The sequence below is a fragment of the Stegodyphus dumicola genome, chromosome 10 (assembly GCF_044657685.1).
Source record: "Stegodyphus dumicola isolate Sdum_Otavi_A_Nest chromosome 10, ASM4465768v1".
Classification (NCBI taxonomy): Eukaryota; Metazoa; Arthropoda; class Arachnida; order Araneae; family Eresidae; genus Stegodyphus; species Stegodyphus dumicola.
Genome location: NC_140777.1, coordinates 173,686,905 through 173,712,109, shown reverse-complemented (window position 1 = coordinate 173,712,109; position 25,205 = coordinate 173,686,905). Strand labels below are relative to the sequence as shown.

Genomic DNA, 25,205 nt, shown 5'->3' with positions numbered 1-25,205 from the left:
ACGTTTTGAACACACAATTTAAGCTAAAAAGCCGAAACAAAAACAAAAAATATAGATAACAGAAATGTAAAGTTTCTGGTCAAAAATATTTGGTAAGAATTCATGTACACAGCAATACGTTTAACTTTAAAAAAAATCGCAGAATTGCACAATTTATGCAGCGAAGGAATATAGGAACTATGCACACCTAGCTTAAATAAATTATCATAACAACAGTAAATTTCAAAGAATATCATGTATACAGCGTTCTGTTTAAACTTAAAAAAAATCTACAAATTTCAGAATCTAGCCAGAGAAGGAATCTACGAATTACGCACACTTTAATAACTTAACAGTAAATTTCAAAGAATACCATGTACACAGTGTTCTGTTTAAACTTTTAAAAAAATCTACGGATTGCACAATCTAGGCAGAGAAGGAATCTATGAACTACGCACACCTTGCTTTAATAAATTAACATAACAACAATAAAATTTCAAGAATACCATGTATACAACTTTCTGTTTAAACTTTAAAAAACGTCTATGGATTGTACAGTCTAGGCATTGCACACTAATCAACAAAATAAACTAAAATTATTTAAAAAAAAACAATAATAACGACAGAAATTCATACTGAAAAAACAATGAACATAACATTCTACAAAATAAGATCAAGATTAAAATAAAATGCACTTACCGTGAATGAATGCTTCTTCGATAAAGAAAATGCCAATTTCAAACATCACCAAAACAATTTCACCACAAATTCGTTAAAAGCATCTCCCGTTTCAGAACAACAATAGGAAAATATATAAACCACCAAATAAAACACAAAAATTGTATTTCCGATTATAAGTAGGCAACGTAGCTTTAACATGTCGCCACGTAATCTCTATCGTATTTATATGACAGCCAGACTCATTATCCACAAAATTGATACTATCTTTCACAAATAAATGTTGCAAATCCTTCTTCTCCTAAATACTTGTAGAATTTCCAGCCACCCGAAAAAAATAGTTGTACCAGGCACACGACTAAAATTTTGCCAACACGTCTTTCATTGCATCTTAAATCACTTAAACACCATACGAACCAACTAGCAACTGAAACCACTACAGTAAAATCCAAGTTTCCAGGTAAAAAAGGTTGCCATAGGAGCCAAGATCTTCCCCAAAACCATCACAGAACATGTAATTGCGCCATAAACCAGTGCACAACATATATTGCCACATTTGGCAACCTGAGGACACATATAAGAGTAATACAATTTTATTATTAGTTAATGTAATTAAACTCCCCCAAAACAAAAGACTATATTCATTTGAAATAGATATCAATGTATTATGTAAAATAGATGTGAATATAATTAAATATGTACCTTACAATCAGTTTAGTACTTGTATTAAGCATTAATGTGCATAAAAATAAAATCTTTGAGAATCTGTGTGTATATATGCACTACATAGTTAGAAAATGAAAATTATAGTACAAGCCTTGGCAGCTGGTTTTGGGTACATGTCAAAATCAACCAAAATGTGTACATTAAAAAGATGTTTCACTAAAAAAGCAGTCTTTTTTTAGTGAATAATAAGATGATTTTATTGAAAATAGTTACAATATGCTTTAAATCGTAATCATAAAAACTGTAATAATCATTATTATAAAAACAAACATTAACTGAATGAAATTTATTTTTCTCTATCAGTGGCTCTCCTGATGCTGAATTTGTTACATTAATCAAGTCTGGCTTATAGTTAGTCGTCTTAAGATGAATACAGGCATCAGAATTTCAGTACTTAAGCTGATCCTGTTCTTCTTAAAATAAATTTCATGTGGTAACATATTTGTGTGCATCTATGAATTGAACTGAATGTAGAAAAAATGCCAAAGGAAATTTTTTTGCTACTGAATTTATTCGTGGACTAATGAACAAGTGTTATAACTGAGATTGAACTAAGAGAACTGTAACAATGTCAGTGTTATCAGATGTATGTCAAGGAATTGTGAATCAGCCTTGCCAAACTTATCAATTTCTCCTTGAAATTATGTTAAAATTCTTAATTTTTCTAAAAATAAAAATGCATGTTCGTTACTACAACTTTGTAATCAGACAAAAATGTTATTATTTATTTTCAGTTTATTTTTTGCACATTCTTCAAGTGTTCATTTCATAATGATATTTTATAATTTATTTTTATATATTATACGTTATTTTAACTACTCCAAGTAGGTCATTCCATTACCCACAGGTCAAAGGCCGAGGCCTGATGTAGAACATTGCCAGAAAATCCTTCTGGAATTGTTAGTCTACATTAATGAATTTGAAAATTTTCTTTGATAGATTTGAATTTTAATATTTATATAGTCTATAAATATATCAATACCAATATATTAAATTGTTTGATATTTTCAAATGGAAATATATTTTTAAATATTAAATTATTTTATAAGTGTGATTTTATTTTAGGTTTCAAATGCTGTGAAAGAGGTTCTTTCAGATAACAAAAAATGTATAACACTTGGCGGTGACCATAGCTTAGGCATAGGAACTGTGTATGGGCATTCATTAGTACATGACATGTGTATTTTATGGATTGACGCTCATGCTGATATTAATACTGCGCATACAACACCTACAGGTAACAGAGAAATACTTTGTCTCTTTACATAAAAATTAGAAATAAATCTGTACAGATATTTAAAGTTTAAATTTTATGTACTTACCTTTAAATGCATTATTGGCTCATACACTTGCTTTTAAATGTGTTTCTGTTGTATAGAATGGATAAAGCATCTGAATATTTCTGTTCCTACCTAAGTTCTGCTCCTTCTAAATAGGCTGGTTGTATAATGTATGTGTGAGGCAATTTTCCTTTTAAAATGCCCTGAGGTACTCTTTGTTAAAATTGGGGTAGAACTTAAACAGATAATCTTTGTGTAGCTTGCTTATATTTAATAATCCAATCTCCTTCCTCAAAATGGACTCGGTGAGGGTATTTCATCCATGCCATGAATTGAAACTAGCTAACCACTAAACTGACTTTGAAAGCATTTAAGTTTCAAGTAATGAATTTATTTTAAATAATAAATACATTTAATTAAAATAAATACATTAAAAACAATTTAAATATTTTTAAAATTATACATTTTTAAATAAATACATTTTAATAATAATTACATTTAAATTTTAAATAATAAATACATTTAAATAATTTTTGTTTGATATCAATTCGTAGTTCCAGCTCAAAATGCAGAATTTTTTATCTTTCATGCAATTAAGATTTGTCCTAAATGTGAAATGAATCTAAATTATATTTCATAATTTCCTCCCTCCTAATTTATTTTGGAAACAAAATGGAATATCCCTGGGTTTAAAAATGATTACTTTTTAATATTAGGGCAGGATTTTAGCTGTAGAAATGCTGAATTTTTGGAAAATATGTGAGAAATATTTTCTGAATCTGATAAAATTACTTAGGGAGCAATATTATTCATTTGGTCCATTTATTTATATCTTAAATTTCGAACCATCTTTTGAATTAGGAGAAAAGAAATGTTGGTTAGTCATTCTTACATTTTTTTAAATAATTCGAATTAAAAATAATCAGATACAAATAGTATTTTTTGGCAAAAGCTATAAACACCTTAGCATGTTTTTTTTACCCCCAAAGGGGCATATGACCTAAAGGGCTATTAGTCTCAAAACTGCATTTTGCATTGTTTTGCTTTCTGCGTTGGTTCACTTTTCAAACTGTTGCCACCAGATATTATAGCCATGTATTATATTTAAAGAAACTGGATAATGAAGAATGTGCATGAATACTGCTTGCATTGTGAAAAAACAACGGTACCTAAAGCCATCCAATTTTGAATAACGTAGTCCTCTGACCAAGCATTGGCACTTAGAAGCCCGAATTTTGAATTTGTTTTATTATCTATTTTAAGTTTTGTAAAACTTTAAAGAATTTTTTATTAACAAACTCGATGATTTCAAAGCGAACATTGGTAACACTGTAAGGGGAAAAAAAAAAAAAAAAAAAACTTCTATCTTCAGCGTGCGAGACTGTGTATGGGAAATTCTAAAGATAAGCTGTTTTTAAATATTTTGTGATATTGCTGTTCAGCTGAATTTTATGTGGTTTAAGTACGAAGAACATGGTATTTAATAAATAAAGGCAACACACAAAATGTTAATAAAAGCCCTTTTGGGTGTAATATTAAATCTGAAACCTTTCAGATTTTCTTTCTCCCCCCCCCCCATATTTTCTTGGCACTAAGCATCACCAGTTTGGTTTACTTTCTTTCCTAACAGCAATTATCTTTATAAACATCATTGGTGCTTATGATAAATGTTGCCAGATTTTCAGATTGTGCCAAACTTTAGCAATTATAAGCATGACAGTTTTTCAGGCTATGATATTCATAAAAATTCCTCATTCAAGGAATGTTGCCATTTTCATTTTTTCAATTCCTAATTCCAACAGTTTTTACAGACAAATTTCAATATTTTTATACTTAAACTCAGATTTAAAATATGAGCTTGTGAAATTTGCCAGAAATGGAATAAACTGCAAGCTTTGCAGAAATATAGCATTTTGCCGTGAAATTGTAAAAAAAAAAAAAAAACTATTGTTTTGAATATGTTGTTAAAGCAATCACCATAAAATTTCCATGAGAACAAATGAAATAAAAAGACAGCATTTAAGTAGGTTTATTGATTGAATTTTCTAATAAGTATTTGACTACAGCATAAAATATGAATATAATAATATTTATGTATGTAATAAGTTTTTCAATTAAATTGAATAACTTATTTCATCATTCTTTTTTATCTGTAAAAAATTGCCTATTGTACCAAGTTGATTGCATCAAAACATAAATACTGCATTACTCATGTAACCACATTTAAAATTTTTTATTTTATGCCTCTGCTAAATCTTGTTATGATGTGATACTACTTTGGCGCAATTCTTATTAATTACTTTACTTTTTTGTGTCTTGCTTCTGTTTTTCTAAAGAAGGTTTTGGGGATGAAACTAACTAAAATTTAGTAGCAAAAGGAAGAAAATAAATGAAAAATGTTAAGGAGAAAAAATCTATTATCAAGCCAAAGTCATGGGGGAAAGAAATGAGCCAAAATGGATCACTATTATGTCACCAAAAATACATGGCAGGGCTTTAACAGAAATGTACAAAATAAATATGTGCATCATTTGTGAAAAATAAACCAAATTGTATATGTTGTTAATTTAGAAAACAGTACATGTTTAGGTATATCTCTTATAATCTGCATATTATTCAGAATATTAAGATACATAAAAATTTAATTCAGATTTATATTTGTTAGATACGATTCCACTTTTAACACCAAGAGAACTTAACCCTACTACCTTCAATGTAGAGGTATAAGTAGCATGATATTCTTAAGGGGAGTGAACAGATAAGATATTAGTTTTATATTTCTCACCATTAAGTGTTTTTAATGAATAATAAAATATAAATCTATATAATTTATAAAAACTAAGTATTTTGATAGCTAGAAAAATTATCCAATCAGTAGATGGAAATCGCTTAAGTTTGTTATTAGTCAAAATGAAAAAGGGATTTTGAGGCACTCTGAAATGTAAAGATGTTCCACACTTGCTGTAATTCCACAATATTAGTTGCAGAGGTATGTGAAACACAGGAAATTGTGATTTTGAAAGACCTTTTGAAGTATGAAATTAGTGTATTATGTATAGACTGATTTTATTACATAATTTCAGAACATTTTTATTAATATATTCAACGGTTAGCTACAGAATTTCTTTGACTGATGGTATGAAGTAATTCTTATGAGGCTAATACTTAAGGCACATGGATACATTATTGTTTTTTATCATTGTTTTCAACCATAACTATGAAACGAAATATCTTTTTGACATATTTTAATATTCATCTGTACTTCTTGTGTATTTTGAAATTTTCTTTATTAACATTATTCTTTATTAGTTTTAAGTAAGCCTTTTCTTTAACTTGCTTAGCATATTGGCTGCACATATTGTATGTTTTTTACAAATTGTTACAACTTTTTTTTAAAATTTTGTAAAATAACATTTTTAGTACCTGTTGTTTTCTGCTAAAACTGTATATCTTGATTATGAATTAAATGTTTATTATTTATTGTTCATAAGCACTCATATTTTTAATGTAGGAAATATCCATGGTATGCCATGTTCATTTCTGATCACAGAACTTCAGAAATATCAAAATCAAATTCCAGGTTTTGAATGGATAAAACCATGGTGAGCATATATGTTTTGTTACTGAATTTTAAAAAATAGTAATTAATTACCTTATCAGTTGAAAGTATAATTCCTGAAAGTTAGTTTTCAGAGTGCGTTTTTGACATAGTCATATTTCACTTTAATAATCCCCATTTTAAGAAATCACCAGATTTTTCCCTCAGTTGCAAAAAAGTCATCTAGTACAGCGCTGTCCAACTTATCATAGCCCACAGGCTATATTTTCTTCACCAAACATTTTGGAGGCCAAGAAGGTTGATAAATGAAAAGTCCGTTTATGTTAATTAAAGAAATATTTTATTTATACTAAAAAGAAAACTTTAAAATTTTTGTAACATATTAATGAGAACATTGTGACCGTAATTGTTTAGCAACAATTTCTTTTATTGTCCATATCAATATGTGGGGAAAGGCAACGACCATAGTTGATAACACACATTTATTACTATTTACAAATAAAGATTACATTAGGATTACAATTAATGAAAATGGTATATGAGCGATCGAGCGACGTCTGCTCCGCTCGCCAGCTAATCCTCGTCTTCTTTCGAAGGCGGGAAACGCATGCCGACGCAATGCATACGTCACACAGTAGGGGATTAGGGAATATCATGACATAACATTTCCCACAAATATTTGTTGTGGCAAGTCTAATTATATCTCCAAGAGTTTAATCTTTCAAACTGTTTCTATATTTTGACTTTATATATTTCATATCGGAGTATGCACGCTCGCAGGTATATGTACTTACGAACATTGATACAATTTGAATATTTCTATACCAGTTTCTCCACAAGATGTAAAAAACGGGTCAGACTTCAGGTCGCATAATTCTATTTGATATTTAAGATCAACGGAGTTGACATCAATATTAATTGGATTACAAAATAAATTGATAAACGGTTTAAGATCATCAAATTGAGAAAAATCTTTCATTGAAATCTGTAATTAGCATATCCAGTTTTGGTAGAAATATTTTAAAATTTGTTTCTATATTACATTCCTTCATTTCTTCATAGATCTCTTTGCAAGATTCAAAATGAAATAAATTATTTTGCTCCAAATTAAACCTTAACAATTTTAATTTGTTTCTAAATTCAGTAACATATTTATACAGGCAACACATATTTTGATCTTGTCCTTGCAAGGATTTATTCAAAATATTTAAATAATTTGTAATGTTCGTTAAAGAAAGCAAATAAATAAATAAAACTTTTATCAACTAAATGTGCTGTCAAATTTTCATCGACGGCAATTTCTGTAAGAAAAAGATAAACTTCTTTTCGAAGTGTAAAGAATCTCCTCAAGCACTTTCCAGCACTTAACCAACGAACTTTACTATGTAAAAGCACATCTCCATACTCAGTTTCCAAGTCATCCAAAAATGTTAAAATTTTCGATGTGTAAGAAAACAATTTTTCACCATGAATTAAATTAGTAATTTTGCAAACCTTGTCCGTTACGTTTTTTAGTTGTAGGGATAAACCACATAATGCCTCCTGATGGATAATACAGTGTAACATATGACATGTTATTCCTTTTTGCAAAAATCGCGCGAGCCCAATACTTTTGCTTGTCATAGCTCTAGCACCATCGGTTACAATAACAGTGCATTTGTCAAATCTGCCATACTGCTCTACTGAACATTTTAATTGTTTGTAAATATCTTCACCTTTTGTTGTTCCATATAATGATTGTAATTTTAAAAGTTCTTCTGAATAATTATAGTTTTCATTTACAGTTCGTATAAAGATAAGCATTGGACTTGTATCGGAAATGTCTGTGCTTTCGTTCAATACTACCGAAAAATAGCAGCAACTATTGATTAGATTTTCTAATTTATTATTGACATGCATGCTAATCTTGTTTACACATTGGCTTAAAGTCTGGTGAGAAAGTGATACTGTTTGAAATTTTCTTACCATTTCGTTGTCATTAAATGCTTGAGCCATTTTTATGGCACATTTTTTAATGAATTCTCCATCCGAAAATGGCTTCTTTGCCTTTACTATTTCTAAATACACTTTAAACGATGCAGCTACAGATGCTTCTTGAAATTTTGGTTCTTGATTAAAATAAATCGTTTGATGATCCAGCTGCTTTTTCATTTTTTTCACTAGTGGTATTTTCATATCTCGCGTGTACGAATGATACTTTTTTTCATGCATGGAAAGATAATGGCACTTTCATGCATGGAAAGATAATGGTAAGTTAAATTCTTTACACACGGCTATGATTTGTAAACATTCCAAACACTGTGGCTTACCATTCTTGTTCAGAATAAATAATCTATCTCCCAGCGATCTTGAAATTCTTGATTTTTGAAGTCTATTTTTCTTTTATTAGTAGCACTCATATTCAATAATTATTTTAATAAATAAATATGAAATTATGTTAATAATATTATAACACAGTCACCCCTCAACAAATTCTAGACAAGACTGCACTCGCACGATTGCATGAATCAACCAAATAGCGCAGGGTAGTGTGCGCATCACGTGCACCAACCATAGATAAACAACAACCAACCACAAATATAATATGTGGCACCAATGTTGAGCCAACCATCATTATACGTTAAATGGATTGCTGCTGTATTCAGCCAGTGAGTTACGCAAACTAAGTAGTACCTACTTTAAATTTAAATTAGATTTAAATTTTCACATAGTAAAATAATTTTAATAATAATAATAATTTAGTAACATAAATTTATTCATAGTAAAATGTACTCGTGGGCCATAAAAATAATTTGGCTCATGAGATGCTTTTATGGCTTTTTATTGAGCTTTAAGTGGTGAGAAAACTGCTCACATGTTTGCTGCATGTGGAAAGGAGATTCCTGGTATTGAGGCTGGAGGTACTGTTCCCAGCATGCTGCTTTGGCCTCTGCTTCAGCTAAAGGCACTTAGTTGTCCTCACTGGTGTCCATTGTCTGGTTTCCTGACCCTAGTGTCGGCGGCTTTGTGATAAGCTTTTGGAAGTGCTGCTTTCAGAAAAGCTGATTGTGGGGCTACAGTTTGGGGACAGGTCAAGCTAACCCTAACGCATCAATATGTATCCCTTTGTTAGGCTCCATGGTGGGTTAAACAGTCAGACCCAAATCTTGCCCCCAAGACATGGTGGCTTCAGATATTTATATGATAAAACAACCAGAATCTAGTCATGCCCTTTTGAACACTAAACTTCCAGAAAAATTTACTACCAGAGAGATGTATTATATCAGTGCAAATGTTAATAAACCTAATAGATGTCCATGTTTCCTTGTAGTCTCTGGGCCTTCTGATGAATGGCAAATGATATCTCCATTTCTAATTAATAAATATATTCATTCTAGCATCCTGTGTGCTTTGCAGTCCAGGAGATTCTTTGCTGAAATCAGAGCAACAGGTGAAGCTCCAGAGATATTGTTTGAACAGGAAACATTAATCCTGATGGTGATCATCATCTATTGTGATCTGGAGATGTAGGAGTTTTAGCCTTACTGAACTATTCCTCCAGCTCAATTTAGAATGACCCTCCAAGCTATAGCTATAAGAGTAAATATATGGAACTTGTTTTCAGTCTGTTATGTTTGCCTGCCTCCAGATCATCACACCAATCAATGAGGTTCAGATGATCTGATTGTACAGCTGCCTGAGCCCTTTGTCATAATAGGAGACTTTAATGCCTGCTTTGGGGACATAAGGGCATAAATCCTTGAAGCAGGCAGATAGAGCAAATGATCGAATCCAAAGAGTTAATTGACAAATAGCGAATGTTGAATTGGATGATCTTAAATCCTGGTGACTGTGGAAACAGTGATAATAATAAGGAAGATAAAGCATCTTAAAATTAGAAAAGTTTAAGTGAATTGTTAAAAAAAGAGGAACTGTCTGATTTTGCAATGGAAATTGATTCAAATGAAGAAAGAAGAGAATACTTTATGAGAGGAATTGATAAATTCATTATCTTTACCACAAAATTTTGAAAGAGTTGCATCAGACATTGTTCCAAACAAAAATCACTGGCTTTTTAAAAAAAAATAATTGATGTGTTTATTACACGGTAAAAACAAAATCCTTTTTAATTGACATTTTTTTTATTTATTTTTTAATTACAACAGTATTTAGGCTTGTTTAAATTTTATTTACTTTCTTAATCTGAAATATATACCTAACACCTTTTTTTCACGTAGAATATTAACTTTGCGGAGCATGATTTTGCTGTACCTGCAATGTGTTAATAACATAACCGCCTCATTTGGCAAGGGTTTACTGTATTTTAGTGATATGTATATTTATATATTTAGGTTAGAATGCTGAAATTGCTCCATCAGGATTTTATATAGAGAGTTTGAAAAAGTTATATTAATTGAAAAAATACAATAGTGGTATTTACATGCTGCAATAGAACATAATTCTGTGATAATTCTCTGTATTTTTAAACTGTGTGTGTGCTTTGATCAAGGTGTTTTTTTTAAACAGTAATTTAGAAGTATATATGTGTTTATGTATATAATCATTTGAACTGTTTTTCTAGTGTGAGGAAAAGTAATTTGGCTTATATAGGATTGAGAGATATTGATCCTTTTGAGAAGTAAGTTTATGTATTTTTGTCTACTTGATATATATAAATTTACATAACTGTTTTTAAAAAATTAGCTATTGTGAAAAATGTCAGTTTTCCTTTTGGAAATATTTTTAATTATTCTTTATTAAATCTTTCAGTATTCAGTATTTTATCAATTATCAATTTGATCTGGGTATAAATTTTTATTTTTTAAAACTGCTCAGTTTTTATGGTTTTTTAGAATTAGTATTGTAAGAAAATGAAAAATGAAAAATTTTATAAATCTCTGTTCTGAAAGTAAAATTGGGACTGTATGTTGAAACTAAGACTGTGTCTTGAAATATAAAATTACAGTCAAAAGTCATTAATCCGGACTCGTTGGGACTTCGGCGATTCCGCATTATCGATTTTTCCGGATTATAGATCATCAGTTTAAATCTCATAAGATGGCATGCAGAAATTCTAAAATTAGAAATATGAAACCTTAATTTATGAAATAAAGAATAAATATCATCTAAAGGGTATCAAAATTTACAAAAAAAAGCTTAATATTTATTTGTTTACTTTATTAAACATTTCTTTCAATGTAGTTGCTTTGTTTTATGTGATAATACTTTCTCTTTAATTCTATAAACAGACATAATTTCTTGTTCAGTTACAAAGTTCTGCTGTTCAAGTCCCGTAATTGCTGTGTCGAGAATACCAACTAACTTGTCAATCAAAATTTTTTCGTTTTCACTAACCTCCCTGTCACCTTCTTCATATCTTTATCAATTTTTTGCAGCAATTCCACTTTTTGTTTGATGGATATCGAAACATACTTTCGTTTTGTAGATCCTTTGGGAGCTCCAGCATCGGAAATTCAATTTGACATAATCGAAAGTTCAAGTTTACTTTTATAAAATTGCTCTTACAGTCTGAAAAAAGTAATCAGCCGGATCCAGTTCGAAAATTAAAGAACAACGCAATCATCAACATTAACTGAAATAGATAATTAGATAATTTTAGCTTATACCGTCCGTTATACATTAAACGTGCACGTGAAAACGTATTCTGCACTTGCACACACATATATGCGCAGTCGTAAAGGTCTTACATGCAAGCGTAAATGCCTATGTGCATGCGTGAACGCGGCACATGCGCAGAAAGTTTTTAGCTTTGAGGTCCGGATTATGGGTGTCCGAATTAATGACTTTTGACTGTACAGTCAAAAGTCGTTAATCCGGACTCGTCGGGACTTCGGCGATTCCGGATTATAGATCATCAGTTTAAATCTCGTAAAATGGCATGCAGAAATTCTAAAATTAAAAATATGAAACCGTAATTTATGAAATAAAGAACAATTATGATCTAAAGGGTATCCAAATTTGCAAAAAGAAAAAGCTTAATATTTATTTGTTTACTTTATTAAACATTTCTTTCAATGTAAGTTGTTTAAGTTTTGCTTCGTTTCATGTGATAATACTTTCTCTTTAATTCTATTAAACAGACATAATTTCTTGTTCAGTTACAAAGTTACGCTGTTCAAGTCCTATAATTGCTGTGTCGAGAACACCGACTAATTTGTCAATCGAAATTTTTTCGTTTTCAATAACCTCTGTTACTTTCTTCGCTATCGAAAGCGAATTATAATGACGAGGAACTTGTTTTAAATCATATCAAAGACGGAGCATATCGAGATGAAATACTACATTTGGTAAGGAATTATAAGCCAAATAAAATAAAAACATCTGAGCTGAAGATAAAGATAGTGCTGACAGATCAACTTCAAATTCATTACGCGCCCGCCGCGTGGCGATCCCCCCGCCGAGCAGCGTGAAATTGATAAACAGATTTTGGATTTCAAAACATACTTTCGCTTTAGATTCTTTACATATTAACAAATATATATCGGAAATTCTATTTGATATAATCGAAAGTTTAAGCTTACTTTTATAAAATTGCTCTTACAGTCTGCAAAAAATAATAAGCCGGATCCAATTCGAAAATTAAGGAACAACGCAATCATCAACATTAACTGAAATAGATAATTAGATAATTTTAGCTTATACGTCCATTATAATAAAACGCGCACACGAAAACGTATTCTGCACTTGCGCACACTCATATGCGCAGTCGTAAAGGGTCTTACGCGCACGCGTAAACGCCTATGCGCATGCGCAGAAAGTTTTTAGTTTTGAGGTCCGGATTATAGATCATTCCGAATTATGGGTGTCCGAATTAACGACTTTTGACTGTATATGGCATTTTACTCATAATACAGAATAGCACATATTTCAGAATAATTTGATTATAAAACTCTGCACATGCAGGTTTAAAAAAAAAAAAAAAAAATCGAGGGTTCAGTTTGGAGTTGAATTCAGTTTTGGAGTTGGAAACATGATGTCACATGCATTTTGAAATTCTTTAAAGTTTTAATATCAGTTTTATATTATCAAATTGATATATTTTGAAATGTAATTTTGCTTCTAAAATTAATAGACATAAATTTAATATTTTTTAAAAAAGAATGTACAGAAATATAATGTTTTTAAATAGTAATATATATTAACTACAGCAGTGTTTCTCAACTGCCGGTCTGCAAGAAATATTTGTCAGTCCGCAAAATATTCAGCTATCTGTCCAAAACCAAAAGTGTCATCGGCCGACAACCGATAGATATTACAACAGCACCTACATTACAATAACAATAGTTTACTAGTTGAGAAAATAATATGATCGATGATGAAAAATATAACAAACTGGAACTGTGTACCTAATCGCCCTTCATAAACTGATGTGCCGTGCACTTTAGTACACCAGTTAATGTGCCCCTGTCTGCCTTGAGTATTGCTGATTACTTGAACGCTGAATATCTATCGGAGTGTTTAAGGCGTCTTAGGTTAGGTTTTGCTTTTTATCTTGCTTACATTCTTCTGCACGCTTGGATAACTGACAACTATACATCGGTATAAATTTTTAATAACCCCTGAATTTAATACTGTGCTATAACTACTATTTCTTTAACTTTAGCTAGATTAAAAATCAATAACCAGGATGAGTAAGAAGGAAATGAAAGGCACATATATTTAAATATGATTGTAGGCAAATGGTAATAAGAATATTACAATTAATTTATGTAGTAATTCTTCAGTACCTTGTAATGTTTTCTGAGGGTGAGGGAGGGAGGGGAAAACCACCAGTCCGCAAAATTTTTTCGTAAGTTTTACCAGTGCATGAATCAAAAAAGGTTGAGAAGCACTGAACTACAAGATGTTCATAAATGTAATCCATATGAAAGTTTGCAATAAGTGGCCTCCAATCAAAAATTTTAAAATTATCTGCTTAATAAGTTTACTTATAGTACATGTTTGTTGCATACCTTATAGTTTTGCAAATTAAGTTGGAAAGTTAATATACTCCTTCAGTGCATCCTAGAGTATTATTATCCAGGATGCAAAAAAGTAATATGATTTAATTTTTTTAAAACTCATCTGTTATCCTCTACAACGTTACATATAAAATTTTTGGATTTGAACATTTTATGTTGCCTTCTATGTCTTTCATATTATTCCTACATGCACTTGAGATTTTTTTAAATATGTAAAAGAAACTTTTTTAAGCACTCTTACATATATATCCACATATTTAATTGTAGAAACAAAATGTAGGCAAAATATAAATTAAAACTTCTACACATTTTACTAATTAAAATTGTAATAGATTATATTTAAGAAATTAAAGAAAAATTTATTGCTGTTGTTGAATTTGTTGTCTTTGTTTTAATGTAGAGTGATATTGCTAATTAGTATTTAGTTTCTATATTTCATATTTTACTGCATTTATTATACCTTAAATTTCTCGTATTTATCAATGCAATACATGTATTAAAAAATTCAAAATTTAATAGTTTATATATGTTCAACTAATGTATTTTTTATTAATTTAGATTGATATTAACAAAAGAAGAAATTTTACATTTTACCATGCGTGACATTGATAAACTAGGAATATTTGAAGTAACTCATCGTGCTTTAGAAGCGATAAATCCTACGTAAGTTCAAAATATTATTCCAAAATAAATTTTGGCAAAGTATTTTTTAAAATCTGACTGTAAATGATAATTCAGTAGTTGCCAAAAAATTACTAAAGCAAAGCCAGTTTGAAAATGTTTTATTGTGATAGAGTCAATTCCAGTTTTTTTCCACTCTCTCTCTTACTGTGTTGTTTGGAACAACACAGTAACAACACAGTAGTTCCAAACAACACAGTAAGCCTTTAAAAACTTGTTCTTAAGGGAGCGTAACTTTTCTCTTGTAAAAAAGGAGAATAAATAAATTGTTTTCGGCAATGTTAAAATATAAGGCAATTTTTTAGTGTATAAGTTAGTCGCATTTTAGCCCATTGTAGTGCAAATCATATTTATAGATATTTGTTTTCCTTAATTACCTGATATAGTTCAAGATCAGTTAAAAGGATGAATCCTCCTACACCAAAATCTCAAAAGAAAAAAGACTTCCACACTTTCCCATATTTTGAATATAAAAGAGAAACTGTGAGTCTTTAGTGTCATTTCTGGTTGAATCAGAAATAAGACTGCAGGAAAACTAGGTTGTAATTGTTTCAAACATATGCATGATTTTGGTTCTTTTCAAACCAGCTTAGCTATTGGAAAGTGTGTGTAAATTTAAATATACTTAGATAGCCCATATAATGATAAATGTTCAGTTGTTAGACTTTATTTCGAATTGCTGTTTTGTTAGGTTTCATTTTCTCTTTGAGACAGAAATTCTGTTACAAAGTTTCGTATATGCATGCAACCAAAATATATAAATGTCAGTCAATTGGGCAAAAGTATAAATCTCTTTGAAGCTTCAAATTATTACTCTACAGTTCATTTATCAAAATATTTTCAAGTGTTAATTAATTTTAAGCCAGTTTTAATTCCATGCTTTACTAACATGTTAAAAGACTTTTAAGCAAAAATACTTATAAAAGATTGGTCTTCTTGTAGTTTAGTGATCAGAATATCCATCTAGCAATTATGTAAGTCTTAACTTTCATAATAAGAACACAGTTTATTTTCCAAAAGATTAAATGGGATAGATGATTGATTTAGCTAAAGTTCACCTTCTTTCCCTCAATTATCCTTCAGGTGAAAGGGATTGATGTAAAGAATTAAGGACATTCCTCCTATTTGTTTTTTATTGTAGTGATATATAAAGATAGAAAATTTGAAGGTATGGGTTTAAAACTTAATGCTTTTATGAGATTGTGGAGTACTTGGCTTTGTATCCCTTTGCTGCCAGTGTCTCATGGACCCATCTGAAGTCAGTGGCATAGAAGCCAGACATCGTATCACGACTGAAAAAATGCACTGCTGTGTTCTTTACTGATATTTGGATGTTTCCTGGTGTGAAGGCTGATTGTCATCAATCTCTCCACAGTCCTCTAGCAGCATTCGAATGAGATAAAGAATGCAATGGGTCATTGCATTTGACCCTCTTGTTGAAAAAATTGTGCATTGATGTGGTTAATCATCAAACTGACGAACATCAGCCCTATGCTTGGGGTTTTCGGTACTTGCATATCGATGCCACCGCAGGAGAAGTTGTGCTGATGCGCCAATAAAGAGCAATCCTGTTGTTCGCACGCAGTTATCTTTTGGATTCCTTTTTGCTTTTTTGTTTGCTGATTTTTGACGCCATTTCTTAGTGCTACGAAAATGCGTCTTTGGGATTTGCCAAGCACAGAAGGAGATGCAATTTTATTTCAGGGGCAAAATATTTTACCAAAAAAAAAAAAAAAAAAAATGCACCAATTCACATGATATGAAACTTTATTTTGGTAAACGTACATTTTGGAACTGTAATTTAAGACAGTGTGATCAGCAAGTGGGACTTAGAAAAGACAACTGGTTTGAAGAAAGCAGAATTCCATTTTGTTCAGCTTTGACATTCATATACTGCTGGCAATTTTATTGATTCTGATACAGGAGTTCATACATAAACAGTTGAAAGAATGTGGGGCAGTGCTAAATGGAGGAACAAGAGACATAGGGAGACAGCGAGACATAATTTATAATTTTAATTTAGCAGAGTTCATATGGCGACAGCATAAGGTCAAAGAAATTAGAAACTGTTTTGAATCTATGTTAAACTCTATATTGGCCCATTTTCCACCGAAATTTGATTGACTACTTTGAATTTAAATAAAGTGTTTTAATTTATAATTTGTCACAGAAATTTTAGGTGTAGATTGGCGGCACTTAAAAACTGCCAAATCAGCTGCGGTGACTTTAATACATAAGTACCGGCATGTTTAATTTGACCTTGTTATATTGTGGGGTGTAGCATGTGTGATATTCCACTTTTTCTTAGTACATAATTTTGCCGTGTGGCACCGAGCTTTGAGTCAGCTTTGTTGCCACTGTATCATGGCACCATCTATTGATCAGGGTTAGAAATGCTGCATCACTACTACCTCAGTGTACTTTAGACTAATAAATAATTTAGGAAGTTGTAGACGCATATGTTGTAGATGTAAATATCGTACTGCCAATGCAAATGTGCACATCTGAGTTTACTGCTGATATTTTATCTGTTTCCTAATGTGAGTGTTCACTTGGATTCAGGATTATCTGCTGTTGTAATCTGTATGTTCTAGTATTTGTTGTATGGTTTCAGTAATATCAAGAAGTAAAGAAATTTTAAAATGACTACATTAAAAATGACTTCATTCAGGTTACCAATATCATTTGTATGATATTCATAATGTAAAATATAAGCAAGATAATAATTATCATTCAATACTTTTGTTCTGATTGTCAAACCAAAATTCTGGATTAGAAATTATTATGTCACACTTTGGGGAAATTTAATTTTGGATGAATCTGTAACTATATAATTTTCATTATTTTCTATCAGCATCACAGTGCTACATCACCTCCCCCCCTCCCAAGTTGAGGAAAACTCCATAAACTGAATTTTGTTGCAATTGATTTTTTATCCGTCCTCGTTTTGATCGTGTTACATTTTCATCATGTTCTATGCATATTATTAAACAAACATTTCAATTTTGTTGCAATTGATTTTTTATCTGTCCTCATTTTGATTGTGTTACATTTTCATCATGTTCTGTGCCATATTATTAAACAATCATGTTGCAATTTCATTTTGTTCTTAATTTTCTATCCAGGTTATATAATAGTTTTGTTTTTTGTAGGGGTAAACTGTCACTCCATGTTAGTTTTGATATAGATAGTATTGATAAACTAACTACACCTAGCACAGGCACACCAGGTGAGTTATTTATATTACTAGGAAGATGAAACTAAATATGTAAAACTTCTTGTTCCTTATAATTTATATATTTTATTACAGTAATTGGAGGAATGACTGTGAGGGAAGCTTTATGTTTAGCTGAAGAAATTTCAAGGCATGGTAAGTTCCATAAATGCATTCTTCCCATTAGAAAAATAACCCTCATGAACTTTGTCGTATTCAAATATCCTAACCCAACATGAAAGGCTATCATGTAGTGAATTTGCAATGGAAGCTAGAATGGAGAACTATTCTTTTCAGCAAGAACTCTCGATTCTGCCTCGGAAATAATAATGATTGGATATCAGTATGTAAACCAAAAAAATATAAAACGATTAGAAATAGAATGATTTAACTTCTATAAACAATGAAAAATATTTTCAAATAAAATAAATTTTAGAATTCTTCAGTAGAAATTACGAAATCCAATGCCTGAAGTATGACAGAATTTTACTTCATTCTTTTACTGAGTAAATGTTGTACTTTAAATCTGGAAGTAGGAACATTTCATCGTAACAGAAATGAAAATGAGATTTTTTGTTCAAGTCCAAAAGCATAATAATGTTGAAAATTGAATGAAATTGAATCTTGCATTGGCTTTAATTTTAGAAAATATTTAACACTTTTCAAAATAATAACTCATGTTCTCTTCTTTAAGATTATTTTGCAGTATTATGCCACATTCAATCACTAACATAAAATTAAAAAATAATTTTTTAAAAAGTGCACTGACTGTATTGTCATCAAATGACAAAATTCAAGGAAAAGTGGGAAAATTTATTGGGATTAAAAATCATTAACTAAAGCTCAGAGAATTTCATGAATACAAAAGAGCTACAGTCTTTTGAATAATTTCAGCAAAAGAATATTTAAAAAAATGAAGCCATTAAAAATGATTAAGGGAAGAAGTTTAATTACATTTTTCTTTCTCGTCTCTGATACAAGTTTCTTTAATGCAAAATCTTTTAAGATTTGTTAGTTTTGTAATGTATATTAAACTGCATTGACAAAGAATATTTTAAAGAAACTTGTAAAGGTATTGTAAAGCACGTACACTACTACTACTCAAAATTCCACTTATAACACTTTCTTTTATTTTCGGTTAGGAAACTCCAAATTTTATAGAAAGCTAAAATATTATTATCCAACTCTTTGATTATTAGCTCAAGATTTTTTTTAATCATTGCATTTATTTTATCTGATGTTAAGCAAATTAACACTCTGTAATCCTAAATTTAATTCATTTAACTTTCCAAAAGCATCAGCTAAATATGTTAAACGTGCCAATCATAATTCACTAAATAAACATTTTTGCAATTCAAATTTTGAATCACAGAGATAAATTTGAATTTCTGATCAAAGTTCAAAAAGACGATTTAAAACTTTGCCTCTGGATAACCACCTTACACTTCAGAATGCAACAAAAGTGTTTCATGTTCACTGCCCATCTCTTGACATAAAATCATAAATATTCTTTAATTTAAAGCTCAGCTTCTAATAAAATTAACAATTTTCACAGCTTGATTCAAAACCATTTTTCAGGTTTTTGAGATTGTTTTGTCTACTAAAGCTTCACGATCAATGAAGCAGTGAGTAAATTTAGTTTCAGGCGTGACTTTCTTCATTTGAGAAATAACACTGGAATATTTTTCCTATTAAAGTGTGAGCTCCGTCACTGGATACGTCAATGCGCTTATTCCAAGGAATATTGTTCTCAGACATAAAATTGTCAATTACTTTAAAAATTTCATTTTTAGTTGCTCAATAATGAAGATATTCACAAAATTAAATACTCTTCGGCAATTCGTTTATTTTCTTCGAAACGTATGTAAACTAATACTTAAAGTTTATTATGTCAGTTCTTTCATCCTATTGCAATTTACTGTGTTTTATTTTTTGAATAAGTGTCTCTTTTATGAATTTGCTATTTCATGAATTCATTGACTTACTGTCTCATTTGATAACTGAATATTATGAAGTTCATTAGCCACTTTTTCATTGAATAATATTAAAGTGGTATCTTTAGCTGCTGATAATATAAGGTTTTCGCCAATAGTGAAAGCCTGCTCAGTCTTTGCAATTCTTAGGCTTACTAGGTAATTAGCTTCCAAAACATTTTCACTTGAAGTAAGAAAACCCTTCATTACTTGTTTACTATTTTTGAACTCTGAAATAAATCCTCTTAAAATATTCTTCAGATTTATTCTTTAAATTGGCATGCTTAGATTCAAGATGTCTTTTAAGAAACAATGCTTTCATACTTTGATTGTATAATAGTCCACCACAAACAAGACATTGATGTTGAGGATCTGTTTCATCTCCATTCCAAGTAAACCCAAATGATATACAACTTTCATTATATTTTCTATAAACAATATTTCTGTTCAATATTCTTAATGCTAGTAGATTGTCCTGGGATCCATCACATGTGAATCTTCACTTTTCCGCTTAATCAATCCTAGCCATTTCTCTATTTCGAAAATCTAGGTTTGTTTTATTATTTTTTCCCAAGTGCAGGTATTTCAAAGCAGAATATGTTATGAGTTCTTCAAAAACAAATGACGATATTTTCAAATTGCATAGAAAAGTAAGGAATGCAAAACAAAAAGAGACAAAATACTTGCTGTTAGCAAATCGAGGCAAAAACAAAAAAAGATTCTAATTGAAAATAGAGCAATATGAGCCTGCAAATAGTGGCGACATGAAGTGTAGACATGCTAATAAATTGATCAACTCTAAAGGAATTGATGAGATACTATTATCCTTTTACAAGAACTTTATTTCCTATTAAATAAAAGATCTATTTCTATTACTCCTTTAGAAACATCATCTATGACAAATTTTGTTATGTCTATAGCTAAAAGAATATTTGTGAAAATAAAAATTATTTTGTTAAAGTACTATTGACTGAGTTATACTTACGAGTGTTAGAGATAAAACTTAAACAGGATGTTGGGGTATTTAATTTTTGAAATACTTTGTTTACTTTGTTTCTTTTGTGTACCACTTATTTTTATCTTGCATACCACGAGCTGAGAATTGCTGCTGTCGAGTATTTCAGGTTAAGGGATCTTGCATCTAAAAAAGGGCATGTTAGTATGGACAATATGTGGATTTGTTTGAAAACAAGTAAACAGTGGCAATGTGATGTGAGAATTATAATAAGCGAGTCACGTTTTTATACGTTACTCTTTTCAATAATATATGTATAATCAATTTAAGAATATTTTTATATTCTTAAATTGATTTGTTGATTACCTATTTAACCACATGTGCTACGACTAAACTTCACGGTTGCGGTGCCGTGAGCTACAATATAACAAGTGGTAAAGTATCTCATTTACGCCGCTCCGCGTCTGCTAGTGCAATCCAGAGCTGTAACTCTAGAAATAAATAATCTCGTTGTTAGGCGACGTGTGCACCACATTATTTTCATTTTTGCGATAAATGCCTATCGACGTGGTGTTCACGTCGCTCGCGATTTGAGACAAAAGCATCTCGATGTGCGTGGCACATCTTTTTAGCGCAAGTGGTGAAAGAAGCAGCTGTATATTGCTTCAAATTTCTGCTGGAATGGTTAGCATTAGTTTGGCAAATCTCTGCCAACTTTTATGGTTGACAGGATTTCATAATTGCTTAGGCTGTTTTATTTTTACATATTTAAAACCTACAAAATATATAGGCATTTATATCTGAAATGCATCTTTTTTAGACTTTTAATAACAAATGAAATGACTGTCTTTATTATCTTAGACCAGAAATGTCTTTTCATTCATTTGGCTGTTCTGAGATTTAATTAGGAAAAGTAACATAGTTAGATATATAATAATGGCATAAGATAGAGCACGGGTCCCGACACGGATGCCAAAGTTTACATATTCCAGTAAAGCACAACACTCAAGTGTAACTATCCTGGTGGAGACACAGACTAGACTGCCGGAGGAAACTCTTCTATCTCTGTCAGCCTGTAGGGTTGCCAAACAGGTTTACTGTCTTTCGCTAATTGGCAGTTTTCTCTAGAGTTTTTGAGTTTGTATTGCATGTTTGGCACTGCCACTGCAGATAATTTGATCATGGCTCTAGAAATTCCATAATTATAAAGGGAAAGAACTTCCAAATCAATATCCAAGTTTCAAGGTTTACTCAAACATTTCTACCCTTTACTAATGGTTAAAATAGATTTTCAGGCATAATTTCTTATACGCCATGATCTTCCTGTCGTCAAATTCCAACGTTCTGGTAGGGCTTTCTCCTCCTTACACCCACCAAAAACTAAATTCAAGGATTTATATACACTGCTCGACATTGAAAATGTAACACCAAGAAGGACTGGTCAGAAAGTGATGAAATTTGGAAAAAAGACAGAGACAGCAAGCAGCATTAAGTGATCTTTATTTCAAAATGATAGAATGCAGAGCGAGAACGGCGTCGGCTCAGTAGGATATGGAGACCACCGCAGACAGCGATGCACGAAGAAACACGTCTAGGCATAGAGTCAATAAGGGTGCGGATGGTGTCCTGAGGGATGGCTCTCCATTCCCTTTCAACCATTTGCCACAGTCGTCTTCTGAACGAGGCAGGGGCAGAATCTGTAAACGGCATCCAATCACCTCCCACACATGTTTGATAGGTGACAGGTCAGGAGAGTACGATGGCTAGGGAAGCATCTGTATACCTTGCACAGCATGTTGGCAGATGCGAGCACTGTGTGGTCGGGCGTTATCCTGCTGAAAAATTGTATTAGGCAGCCCCTGAAGGTAGGGGATTGCCACCGGCCATAGTGCATTATCCAAGTATCGTTGGGCCATCATAGTGTCCTGAATACGAACTAGAGGTGACCTGGAATCGTAGGCAATAGTGCCTCAAACCATTATGCCACGTTGTCGTGTGGTGGGGCGTTCCACAGTTACTGTCGGATTAGATCTGTCTCCACGTCGACGCCACAAACGTATGTGCCGACTGTCACTGGATAAACAGAAGCGTGACTCATCTGAGAACACGACATTTCGCCATTCTGTCATCCACATCGCTCCAGTCCGGCACCATTCTAAACGTTGCCGTCTATGCTGTGGAGTCAATGGCAGTCTTCTTAACGGACGGCGTGAGTGCAGGCCACGTTAAACCAATCGACAGGAAATGGTTCTGGTCGACACGGGAATATCCAGGGTATCTTGCACATGCTGCAAAATCGCGGTACAAGCGACTTGTGGGACCTGGAAATCCTCATTGACGGCGGCCTGGCATTCTCTCCTATTACACGTATCCTCTGGGACAAAAACCAACTTTCTTCAATAATTCGTCAGACAGAAATAACAACACGAATATTGCCCATTCTTTACGTTCCTTCCCTTATATCTTACTTCACGTGCATTGGAGAGCTGCGCATTTCACATCATTCACAAAACTCAGTGACGTGCATCTACTCTAAAATTTGCATAAATTTCTGACCACTCCTTCTTGGTGTTGCATTTTCAATGTCGAGCAGTGTAAATTCTATATGTTATATTTTGTAACTAAAAAACTAAAGTATTTTTATGCATAAGAAACTAAATTTTCTATAAAAATGTTTTAAAATGAAAACTTATTTATTAGTTTTGATCATCTTCTAGGTTTATTGCAAGTATTGGATGTTGTGGAAGTCAATCCAATGATGGGCAGCAGTGAGCAAGTTCAAAATACACTGAATGTAGCAACATTGATTATAAAAACATTTATGGGTTACTCAAGGCATGGTGTTGTGCCAAGAGATATAAAAGAAGTTCCTGTGGGCACTTAACTGTACAATATATATTTTCTAAAAAGAGGATTATTTTGAGCTAATGTATAATTTCAGTCATTAATAAAATTTGTTAAACAACTTGGAAGTACTTCTGAATATCAAACTGCTTGATTAATTTCTGAACTTATTAGCTTTAAAATGCTTTGCCATGAAGTATCCAAAAAGTAATCTGCGTTCTCTATAAGTAAGATGTCTTTATTTCTTATCAAAACAAAATATTCCAAGATAATTAACATATTCATACACACACATATATATATACAGGGTGATTCAGAATTCATCATCAATATTTAGTGGGGAGGTAGGGAATAGGAAGATTTCACATAGGAAAGTATGGGTGCAGATGAATGCATGGTGATGTAGAAAATGCTTTGTGTATATAATTTCCATACATAAGCACAGCTGTTTGACGTGTGCAGCCAGTAGTCATTAGACTAGGTGACTTTGCAAAAGTAATATGAACCGGTATATGTGGAATGAGCTTGCAGATATACATGTAAATGCCAGGCATATTCCAGAATGTCCGGTTGTCCATGCATTCTAGCACATGGTCAGCAGTTCGAGCACCTCTTTTAAGTCTGTAAAACGAATGCAAAGAAATGTTACATGTACGATAATAAATGTTTTTTTTTCCCTTACTACTTCCTTTTTATGTGTTCTTTCCATTATTGAACTGGAGTCATTTAGCCCTGCTACATGGCATCCCATGCATTCCTATGTGAAATCTCCTTTTCCTATTCTTCACCTGACATGAATCCATTCAAACATTTGTGCTGCCATGTTACCACCTAGCAATGTGCAAGAATTGCAGGACCATTTGGCGAGTGTCTGGTATCAGATACCTTAGGTTGTCTATCAGCACCCTGTCAAGTCAATACCTCACCGGTTACCGGCGATTTCGATACGCTTTTTGGATGCCTGTAACATTGTATTCACTGTAATTTTCAATATCTGTCACTTGAATTTAATGTAAATAGCATGGAAATGTGGATTTATACAAAAAATTATTTTAACACACATTTAATCAAAAAGCTGGCAGACTTTTGAAGAAGATCAAAATACCACATCTGAAATGCACATTTTATTTTTAATGGGTTTAAATTTAATTTAGATATGACAGAATTGCTTCTTAGTCATGGTTCATTGTATCAAACTCAAAAATTTCTCTTATAACCTTAGTTCTATTATAACATCCTAAATAATGCATACACTTTCATAATACGTTGAACATCATTTCTGAAAGTAATTAGGAAAGTACTATTGTGATATGTGAAAGGAGGTGAAATACTCTGCTCTGACAAATACTTAGTGA

The 25,205-nt window shown here is 31.5% G+C and overlaps 1 protein-coding gene across 2 annotated transcripts in view; it reads left to right on the top strand.

Moving 5' to 3' along the window:
• The window catches only part of LOC118185742 (arginase-1-like), a 33,097-nt gene extending 9,124 nt beyond the window's left edge, over positions 1-23,973 (top strand). For both annotated transcript variants that reach the window (XM_035355643.2, XM_035355642.2), the window contains 7 exons: positions 2,449-2,620; positions 6,175-6,265; positions 10,784-10,840; positions 14,742-14,846; positions 18,017-18,093; positions 18,175-18,234; positions 23,724-23,973. In XM_035355643.2, the coding sequence (XP_035211534.1) occupies positions 2,449-2,620; positions 6,175-6,265; positions 10,784-10,840; positions 14,742-14,846; positions 18,017-18,093; positions 18,175-18,234; positions 23,724-23,890 (729 nt within the window). In that variant the 3' untranslated portion in view covers positions 23,891-23,973. The remainder of the gene's footprint in view (positions 1-2,448; positions 2,621-6,174; positions 6,266-10,783; positions 10,841-14,741; positions 14,847-18,016; positions 18,094-18,174; positions 18,235-23,723) is intronic.
• The last annotated feature ends 1,232 nt before the right edge of the window (positions 23,974-25,205 follow it).